Consider the following 10,352-nt stretch of genomic DNA (forward strand, 5'->3'; position numbering starts at 1 on the left):
ACCTTGCCGTCAGCGCGGCAGCTGTGGCGGCGGCGGCGGCGGCCCTCGCGGGGTCACAGCCCCCACCCCCGGCAGCCCGCCCCTCGGCGGTGGGCGGGGCCGGCCGCGAGCGGGAGGCGCATGCGCTCTCCAGCGCGTGGCGGCCGTGCGTGCATTCCCGAAGGACGCGCGCTCCGCGGAGCCGCCGGCCGTCGGCCCCCCCCCCCCCTTCCCCCCCCCTTCATGGCCAAGCGGCGCGCGGAGCCGTTAGTGTGTCACGTGCCCGTCAAACGGCTCTTGCGCGAGCCGGCGCCGCCGCCCCGCGCTGCCGCGCCCGAGCGGCGCCCCCGGGGCGAAGCGACGGGCGCCGGCCCCGCCGCCCCGAAACGGAAGCTGGAGGAGGCAGAGGCGCCGCCGGGCAAGCGGCCCGGGCTGCGGGGGAGCAGCTCCCGCGGGGAGCAGGGGGACGCGGGGGGCAGGCGGCGGCGGCGCGGCGGGCCCGCGGCGCCCCAGGACGAGCGGACGGTGGAGGGACGCGCCGGTGGCCGGGGCAAAGAGCGGGACGCCGCCGCTGAGGTAACGGAGCGGGGCTGGGGCGGCGGGAGGCCTCCCGGGCAGGATGCCGCGGTGCCGCCGTGGGCGGGCCCGGGCCGCTCGCCTCCGGCGGCCGGTGGGGCGGGGAACGGCGGGCGCCGTTGGTGGCAGCCGAGGCGTTGCCGTGGGTGGGGCCGCGCCCTCAGCCCGCCGCGCCGGGGCGCGGGTGCCAGCCGTGGGGGCGGCGGGCCGTGCGGCCGGCGGAGTCGCCCGGCCTTAGGCGGGCACAGGGCAGCGCTCGGTGCCCCGCAGCCCCTGCTGTGCCTCCCGGTGCTGATCGGTCGTGGGCCTCGTCAAGCTGTTTTTTCCCTTTTTTCCTTCCCCGAAGCAAAAGAAGTAACATTTCTAGCTTGGGGTTTTTTTTTTCTTTTCTTTTTTTGCCCATATAGAAGAACTGATGGGAAACAGCCCGTCTGGAGTTCACCTTAAGTCTATCTTCGGCCACATCCCCACCCAAAAGTATGCTGGAAGCTTGAAGAGTTTATTTTGATAGCGTCTCTGTTGTTTGAGGTTGTGGGTCAGGCTTACTACAAGATCTGACCACTTACTTCCTTAACTTTTTGTTTGGGATGGCCATTTAGGAGCGTCGTGGCTTAAGCCCAGCCAGTAACAGAGGACCACGCAGCTGCTCCCTCACTCCGCCCCCCTCCCTCCCCGCTCCGGGCCCAGGTGGGGTGAGGAAAAAATACAAAGAAAAGCTCGTGGGTCGAGACAAGGACAGGAGGAATCACTCACCACTTATGGTCGAGGGCAAAAGACAGGCTCAGCTTGGGGAAGAAACAAAATCAATTTAACTTACTACAAACCAAATCAAAACAAGGATATTAGAATGTAAACCCAAACCTTAGAACACCATACCCCCACCCCTCCCTTCTTCCTGGGCTCAGCTCCAGTCCCAGTTCTCTCTTCCTCCTCCCCCCAGCAGCGCAGGGGGTCGGCGAATGGGGGTTGGGATCAGTTCATCACACCTTGTCTCTGCCGCTCCTTCCTCCTCAGGAGGAGGACTCCTCATTCTTCCCCTGCTCCAGCGTGGGGTCCCTCCCACAGGAGACAGTTCTTCCACGAACTACTCCGATGTTGAGTCCTTCCTATGGGCTGCAGTTCTCCACAAACTTCCCTGGCATGGGTCCTTTCTGCAGGCTGCAGTCCTTCAGGTGCAGACTGCTCCAGCGCGGGCTTTCCTATGGAGTCACGGTGGGCATCTGCTCCCCTCCATGGGCTGGGGGGGGACAGCCTGCTGTCTCACCATGGGCTGTAGGGGTATCCCCTCCTCCTTCACTGACCTTGGTGTCTGCAGAGGGGTTCCTCTCACATATTCTCACTCCTCTCTCCCAGCTGCTGTTGCAGTGTTTTCCCCTTCTTAAATCTGTTCTCCCAGAGGCGCTGCCACCGTCACTGATGGGCTCGGCCTGGGCCAGAGGCAGGTGCCACTTGGAGCCAGGGAAGCTTCCAGCAGCTTCTCACAGGAGCCACCCCTGTAGCCCCTCCCCCGCTACCAAAACCTCACCACACAAACCCAAAACAAGTAGCGATACCAGAGCTATCCTTTAATCAGAACATCTAGTGAAGGCAGTGGTTGGGGAAGGGGATCAGTTACTTAATGATCAGGATATATTGAAATGTGCAGTTGGCTTCTGGTGTTCCTGGTTAACTTTGAACAATGTACATTCTTCTCCCTGGCCCTGTCCACATTTTACACAGTAGGTCAGAAAACGAAGAAAGTAAGAAAGTACTTAGAAAAGTACTAAGAAAGTACTAGGAAAGTTTTAGTTTTCCAAAAATAAAATGCTAGGTCAAATTTTGCGTCTGTCTAGAGCTTTGATACATGTAAACTCACCTTTCCTCCCACCTGGACCTTTTAAGTAAAACCAAAGTATTCAAACCAGTGATATGGAAGTGGCAGAAAGTCTAATCAGGTCAGATGGACTCTGAACTCCAGTTCTAGACTCTGGTTTTGAAAAGTTGGGGCCTTTGATAGTATAACACCCATCTGTGATCTGTAAAGAAAATTGTGGCTTCTCTTCCTCAGGTTCTGCCTTGTGGTAGTTTCTTGGTTGCTTGGCAGGGGGTGTTTGTGATGGATGGTAGAATTAAGGCGCAAAGGAATTGAGGAAAAAAATCTTATGTCCTATGAAAACTACGCATACTTTTTAGGCAGTGCCTTTTAAACACAAGCATATCTTTCATTTTTGAAGACAGAACAAGCATCTTCTGAAGCGAAGCAAATTAAACAAATTGAGCAAACCTCCACAGAACAGTTTTACTTGATCGCACAGATGTGATGCTGAATTCTTTCCTTATCCCTAGGGTTATTGGACATAATTTTGTAAGCTTTAGCAGTGGTAGGAAGGCAATAAGCCACTTGGATTTCCACACAGTAAAGGGTGTTTCTCTATATAAAATATTTTTGTAGGACTGTATTTTTAACAGGTTGTTTCCCTAAGTACAATATTCTATAAAAAATATTTTTGCTTTAAAATAAATCTTGGTTAACGGCAGGCAAGAGGTGTTTCTTCCATCTTCTGTGTGTCCTACCTGTATGTTTTAAATTTTTCACAAAGATATTTCTGATGATGATTTTTACACCTTTCTGAAGATAGAGCTGTAGGTTGGGATTATTCTTTGCTGTTTTGTGGCTTGTGTAGTTCAGTAATAAACATGCTGATGATACTGTTAATTTCACACTGTTTTTGTTAAAGTTACAAGCAATTCCAATTATATTACAGTTGGCCAGAGAAGAAATATTATCTGAGTTTTATTTGCAAGCACACCTATGCAACTGGAGTTGGAAAATTAGCTCCTTAAAAATTAAACAACTTCATCCACAGAAACTGAGCTTTTTTATCTCTGAGCTTGTTGCATGTTACTTATATTGCTAGGATTTCTTCTCAAAACCTGTGTTGAAGCATACTTAGGTGAACGTGAATGCTCGGTATTTTATTTTGCATTTTATGTATGAGCGTTTAGTGTTTGTGCCTGTCTTTTGTGTTCCTTGGGTTTGTTCATTTTCACGCTGAATCTTTCTTGGAGATACAATTAAACTGAAATACTGCTGCTCTGGAGACTTGAATGCTCTTGAGATTAATCCTTTTTGTAGTCTGAGTCCAAAATTAAGAGTATGTATATTTTTGTATTACAAAATTTTAGATTATAATCTTTTAAACAAGATTGCTGTCATTTACTGTGTGCGTACGAAGCACCTAGCACAGGGATGTTCTAACTTTAAGTACGTAGCTCTCACAGTGTGAGCAGTAACTTATTAAAATATAAGGGGAGTTTGGATTAAACATGGGGAGAATTTGTAAGGGTAGCTGACAGTTTCTGAAACTCCATTGCTGGCAATATTTTTCAAAGCACTTGTTAGCCACCTGCCCTCCAGGGTTCTGTGTGAGTGATGCTGCGTAGGTTGGAATACGAACTGGAAAATCTTCCCTTTATCTTTTGCACTTTGTTGTTAATCCCGTGCAGTGCAAAAATTTCAGTTTACAAGAATATTTATGCATGTGTGCAGCTACTTATAGTTTGGCTTTCTTCCAGTTTCCATACAATCAATCCTTCTGTTCCTGTGGCACTATATCATTTAATTGGTTTTGGTCTTGATTCCCATTAATGAGAACTTTGGTTCTTTAATTTTCCCTGAAGACAATATTTTCCTAGCAAGCAAATTCACATTAGTAGTACTTGCTGCTATGAAATGTCAACACCTTGCATACCTCTCTTAATTATTACAGGTCTTGAATAATGCAGGGTTTTTGTAGTAAGAATAGGTTACCTAGTGCAACAAATTGTACTTCATGAGAGGTTTGTGTGGTAACACAATGTGTGTTCTTTAAATTGAAAGTATGGTGAATTTACATACTTCTCTCTTTTGGGGAGTGGGGGAAGCATCATTTTTCCAGTATCTGAGAGGGTTTAGGGACGATACTTACTGCGATTTTTTTGAACATTCCATTTTTTTAGTTGCAGAACCAGCAAACAAAGCATGACATTTTTAAAGAGCCATACCAAAACAGTTATACCAGTTTATTTGTTAAAAATACTTCTGTTCAGCACCCATTACAGCTGAGACATTACAGTAAAATATTTAGAAATTCTGATTGTATGTTAGGAAAAATATAAAGCAATATTCTGTGGAAATGCATTATTTTAGGTTTGTGGCAACATTCAGTGTTTTTACATACCAGAAGAAAGTACATGCTGAAGACCTAAGGAATGACTTGAGAATTCCTCTTCTTATGGGTATCCTATCCATAAGAACATGCACAGATTGGCCACTGTTTATACCCACTACATATGGTTATAAACAAACTGTTTTCTAACAGAGATTTAAAAAAAAAATTGTGGTGCCATACTAAAGTAGTAGATGGGTACATGTTCCTCCAAGGTTTACCAAAAGTTCTTAAACTTTTCCGTCCCTGCCTGTAGAAGAGGTCTTCATTTTTCTCATGAATACTTGAGTACAAAATGTAGCTACAAGAAAAGAAGAAACAACATGTGGTAGAAACACTACCCAATGCTTTACTTTTCCTACAGGTATCATCTGAGTGGATGTAAAATAGCTAAATACATTCTTCTGAATACCAGCTTCTAACTGTGCATGAAATTTGTATACCATTGTGAGAAGAAAAAGCAGTGAACAGTTTTTGTATGCAAAGTCCAGTAATTGCACGTTTTTCAGTATTGTTCTGTGCAAAGATTGCAAGTTGAGGAAATTGGTGGAGTTATGGAAGTATTTCCCAGAGGTTGTGTAGTTCTTTGCAAGAATATTTGAAAATACAAAAGTAAATTATGATTTGATTCAGATTTTCTATGGTGTTTTCCTTAGAAATAGCTCATTTCTTTTCTGTATAAAATGATAAGAACTATTAATATGGAACAGCTGAGTAACTCTTCCTTGTTTCAGATTCTTTTATAGAAGTTTATTATTATGTACTTATGTGAAATACATTAATGTTTTGTTGCCTTTATGTTTGTCTCTTTTCAAAGCAAGAAGAAGAATTCTGTCAGTATAACTCATTCCTGTATTGGAGAGCACCACTGCCTGCTATTGATTTGTCTGATATTCAGAACGTAGATGGAGGGACTCCACCAGAAGCTAAAACTCCTTCAAGGACTGATGCTATGGAGACTGAAATGGAGACCTGATCAGTTGTTTCATAGTTGTACATCTACTTGCAGGAAACTTGTTTCCGTTTGGATTCAGGTTTTTCTACTTGGGAGAAAAATGAGCATGCTTCTGCCTTTTTGAAGAAATAGTATTATGTCAGTCTGCAAAAGCAAGTCTGAGTTGTCTTAAGTGGATGGGATAATCACTATTAGGTACTTAATAGTAAGCTGTCTGGAGGTGTACAGTGTAGAGGAGGCTATGATGTCTAGCAAGAATGCTTGAAAATACGGAGGCAGGCTAAAAGAAGACTACAGAAAATTAGAACTTTGGGATGCAATTAAAAGAAACAGGTGAACATGTTACATGTCAAAAGGAAATGGAAAATCATCTTGCCTGTCCTGAACAAAAAGATATAACTGTGGTACCTAAAAGTGAAATATTTATAATGTGAATTTATCATAAAGCATACAAACTTTAGCAATTTTTAATGTGGGTTTTTTTTCAGTGTTTAACAGCTAAACCAAAAAGTAAGAGCCTACTAAAACAAGACAAAACATTCCCTTTTCTATGCAAACCAAAACCAAATGTGGCAGGGAAGGGGAAGGAAAAGGGGATCTTTACTTCTGTAAGCTGCCACTGTTCTGAAAGTTTTTCACATTCTCCTTGTGAAAAAGCTTTTTCACCTTCTCCACTTCACATTACCCAAAGCAGTGGTCAGCCAGCTTTTAGGTTTTTGGTCCATTCTCAAGTTAATGCTATTCTTAGCTTTCTGACATTAGCTCTGAATCAGTCAGTAGCATTGAAATGGCAGGTGTGCGCAGGTGTGTCAGGGAAAGTTAATGGAATATAAAATTGCCACATACACTGACTGAGGTGTGGTTTTTGCTGAGACTGGATCTTGCAAAAAATTTTTACAAAAGTTCACTGAATAGTGTTTTTTTGCTGTGAAATATGACTTAATGCTTGTCTTCTGTAATTTATTTACAAGCTGAAGTACAATTAGAAATACTTGTTTTTAATAATAGACTGAAGTTGTATGGGCAGACTGTCAGCCTTTGCAAATGTGATTTGTCTTTAAGGATAGCAAACACTGTATTTTTGCTGGAATCATCAATGAAGAAGGCAACTTCTGAAATTTTCTAATTTTTTAAAAGTAATGTATTTACTAAAGGACAATAAAGTTTTGCCTGTGTGTATTTGAAAACTTTGGGACTATCACTATGTAAAGTTCCTGACTTTTTTCCTTCAGATTGTTGCTTCTATAACTTTGCCATTTTATTAGGTCTTTCTACCTAAAATATTCAGCTTGTCAGCCTTCTTAGTAAACATTTGGAAACTTTTTCTCAGTATTTGTGCTGTATTTGTTCATTAATATTCATTAGGGTCATTAGATTGTTAGGGTCTCTCAGTACCCACAGAAGAAAGGAGGTGGCTTAGTGACTCAAACATTTCGTGGTGCTTGGTTGGATGTGCTTCTGCCTGCTGTCAGATTAGCTGGATACATATTTAAACAATATTTATTCTTCTCTCACATTTTCAGTGATATTTTTATAAGTTCAAATACATCAACTTGTCTTAGGAGATACTTTAAAAATGTTTTTTAAAACAAACTCCTTTTCTGGCAAGACTGCAAGTGCTTTTTCATGTTTACTATAATCAAAATAAATTAGTGAGGAAACAGATTAGTTAGTTTGTTGAGGTGTTTGTTTTGTTTTTGTTTTTGTTTTTTTTTTTACCCTAGGTAATACATACATTCCTATATTTGTGGGTTTTATAATATTTCACACCATCCAGTATTCTCAGGATCCAGTATTTTGCATTATTAGCTAGTATCTTTGCAGAAATACTTTAGCCACTTAAAATCTGCTTGGATCTTCATATGCAGTAGATATGTCCTAGCAATAGACTGGATTTTATTGTTAAAATCTGTCTCTCCTTTCCACTGTATTCACAGGACAAAAGAGGTTTTATTATTGTCTTTAGAATACATATTTGAGCTATTCCATAACAAAATAAATAAGCCCTTTAAACCAAATGAAGCTTGCACTGTGTTGTAGGCCATATGTTTACTTTATCTGCAATTACGCTGTAGGCAAGCACTTGCTTCTTGGCTTGTTCCAGTCATGGGCTCTGGGTTACGGGCTGGAATGTTACGGCTACTTTCAGAGCATTTGCTGAACTGATTAATTTTTTCCATTCATCTGTTTGCAAATAGAGGCAAATTTAAAAGCCTTGGAAAACTTTTTTAAATGAGTCTGAGAGTTTGAGTTACACAAAAGGCTGGGCAAGGTAAGGGGGAGTGATGATAGATTACATAAACAGGAGCTGTCAAAAGGTGTGATCAGGATATATCACTGCTTCGTGTCTGGTGTCTCCAGATACCATGTGTCACAGTGGGCTACCACAACACTGGTCTTGGCTTCCAACTCCGTATTTCTAGAGCGCTCTTATTCAAGGGCTGTACATAAACTGTAAGCAAGCTTCAGATGTTTTAATTTGCATGTGCATTCATACCCAGTCAGAAGAAAATGTTCTTTTGAAATAACAAAATGTCAGCACAAATTCTAAGACGTCTCAGGAGTAGCATAATACCTAGCAACCGATAATCTTAATTTGATGTGTTCTTAAACTTTGAGAAAAAAATTGTTTATATTCTCTCTAGGTAACTGGGAGTTTGCTTTTCTCTAAAATGTTCCTCTTCAAAAGGAAGAACCACTGTCACAAGAGTAAGAAAACGTACAGTGTAACCACAGAGATCATCTGGATACTACCGGGGTTGATACAGGTGTTGCATATGGAAGTAGCACAGTAAGGGTATGGGCATACTGATGAGAAATGAAATGCTGGAGTTAAACATGTTTCAGAGCAGATTTAAACAGCAAAGTAGTATTACCAGCTTGCCTGCTGTTGTAAATTTTCTGTCTTGTTCTAAACGTAAGGCCTGCTTTTCATGGACTCATTTGTGTTTATTGAAGGCCTGTACTGTATTTATGGTTCCCAAGATAGATGAGCCTCCAGGAGAAGCTTAAAGCTCAGTCCAAATCAGGAAAGTGAAGAACTACTATGAAAAACAGGCTGCACTGATGACCATGTCTTGCATAACTAGACTGTGGTAGAAAGAAAGAAAAAAAGGAGAAAGTGGGGAATGGAAGGTAGGTGATGATGATGAAGTAGCATAGCAAATGAGTGCATAGTTGGCCAGCAGAGCAATGACATGAAGTAATATTTTCAGCATTGGCTCCATCTTCAGCACAGCAACATTTACAATAGTTTAAATATCATGATCAACAGTAAATCTTAGGTTTCTCACTGTTTTGACAGTTACTGCTTGATGTTTTTTCCTGTTGGCAAGGCCAAGAATTTAATGGACATTAAAGAAGTACAACACGCTTATGTATATGGGTAGTTTGAAAATCCACAGGATCCTCTGTGTAGAAAATAAGACAGTGCAAGTATATGTTTCCAGGTGGCACCAAAGATTATTGCTGTCCAGCATTTGGCAGCTATTTCTGATTACAGCAGATTCATTGTGGGGAATTCTTGTGTATTTTTGTGAAAGCATCTGATGACAGCTGCATCAAATACACTGCACAGACTCATTGCTTGGTATATTAAAGCTTATGTTCAAAGAAGCATTTCAAAATAGCTAGTATGCTTGGGCTGGCTTAATTATTTCCATGCTTACAGTTATAACCTTGACTCTCTAGGTGGCAATACACATACACAGTAAACTACAGTGAATCTGGAAAAAGTTTTGGGTATGCTTTTATTCTGAACCGCTGCTGAAAATTCAAGCAGTGACATCATGAATGTTAATCATTTCCTTACTGTGATGCATAAATAAAGGCAGGTCAAGTCACAAGTTCCTGATTATAAGGTGACACAAGGTCTTCAGCATAATTGGAATAAAAACATTTTGTCAAGAATTGGTTCATCTCCTGTTCTCCCCCCTCCCCCCCCCCCCAAAAAAAAAGCTATCAACACTTGGGAGTTTGTTGTCACTACTTGTTAGCACTGTTTCCGTTAGTTAGAACTTGAAAGCAGGCTTCATCTGTATGTTGGATGGAAACTTCAGTCGGTGGCTGAAGGCTACTTGAAATGTACTCATTAAATATGAGGAAGAAAAAGGTAAGTGCTAATTCATAAGAAACTAACTCATGAAGTAGTGTTTAAATTTTGGTATGTAGGTAACTATATATTTGAAATGTATGAGGAAATTTCAAACGGGGTTTTTCAAGTCTTATAAAAGGTTGGGTTTTTTAAATTCCTATTTGAAACTTTATTAGAGAATTTTATATTGATGCCGCAAACAGTATATTTTAATTATATTTAATTTGTAAGTGAACTCGGTTATTAACAAATATGTTTTAAATGCTCTTGGTCAAAAAAATAGCATTCATGATTTCTTAGTCACTTCTAAGGACTTAAAATTCATTGTTCTTTCTTCTTTTAAAGCCACACAGATCATAACTCTTTCACTAGTGAAGGAAAAAATAGTTTTCTTATTACTGATACGTTACCATTCCCAGGGGAAAAAATTGTGAAAGGAGGATGGAGGCAAAATCAGTTTTTGTTTGTAATTTTATTTTGCTTTTAAGAATGACTGTGGTGGATGGTAGTTTTCCTGGTTTTGTTTTGTGTTCTTTTATAATAGTGAATTTTTGAAAGAAGG

At 41.7% G+C, this 10,352-nt stretch overlaps 1 protein-coding gene and 1 long non-coding RNA gene across 2 annotated transcripts; both read left to right on the forward strand.

The window, feature by feature from the left end:
* The first annotated feature begins 187 nt into the window (after positions 1 to 187).
* CZH9orf40 (chromosome Z C9orf40 homolog) lies at positions 188 to 7,362 on the forward strand. The gene is made up of 2 exons (XM_069777485.1): positions 188 to 555; positions 5,560 to 7,362. Exons 1-2 carry the CDS (start codon positions 223 to 225, stop codon positions 5,716 to 5,718), a joined length of 492 nt encoding a protein of 163 aa, XP_069633586.1. The 5' UTR covers positions 188 to 222; the 3' UTR covers positions 5,719 to 7,362.
* Positions 593 to 3,255, forward strand: LOC138683964 (uncharacterized). The gene is made up of 2 exons (XR_011323447.1): positions 593 to 2,302; positions 2,333 to 3,255. It is a non-coding gene; the product is annotated as an uncharacterized lncRNA (long non-coding RNA).
* Positions 7,363 to 10,352: the final 2,990 nt, after the last annotated feature.

This window comes from Haliaeetus albicilla, chromosome Z, assembly GCF_947461875.1.
Source record: "Haliaeetus albicilla chromosome Z, bHalAlb1.1, whole genome shotgun sequence".
NCBI lineage: Eukaryota > Metazoa > Chordata > Aves > Accipitriformes > Accipitridae > Haliaeetus > Haliaeetus albicilla.

Excerpts from the sequence above, each read along its gene's own strand:
- CZH9orf40 (XM_069777485.1), top strand. The coding sequence starts at position 223 with ATGGCCAAGCGGCGCGCGGAGCCGTTAGTGTGTCACGTGCCCGTCAAA. Across the intron at positions 556-5,559 it reads AGCGGGACGCCGCCGCTGAG|CAAGAAGAAGAATTCTGTCA; the intron begins GTAACGGAGCGG and ends CTCTTTTCAAAG.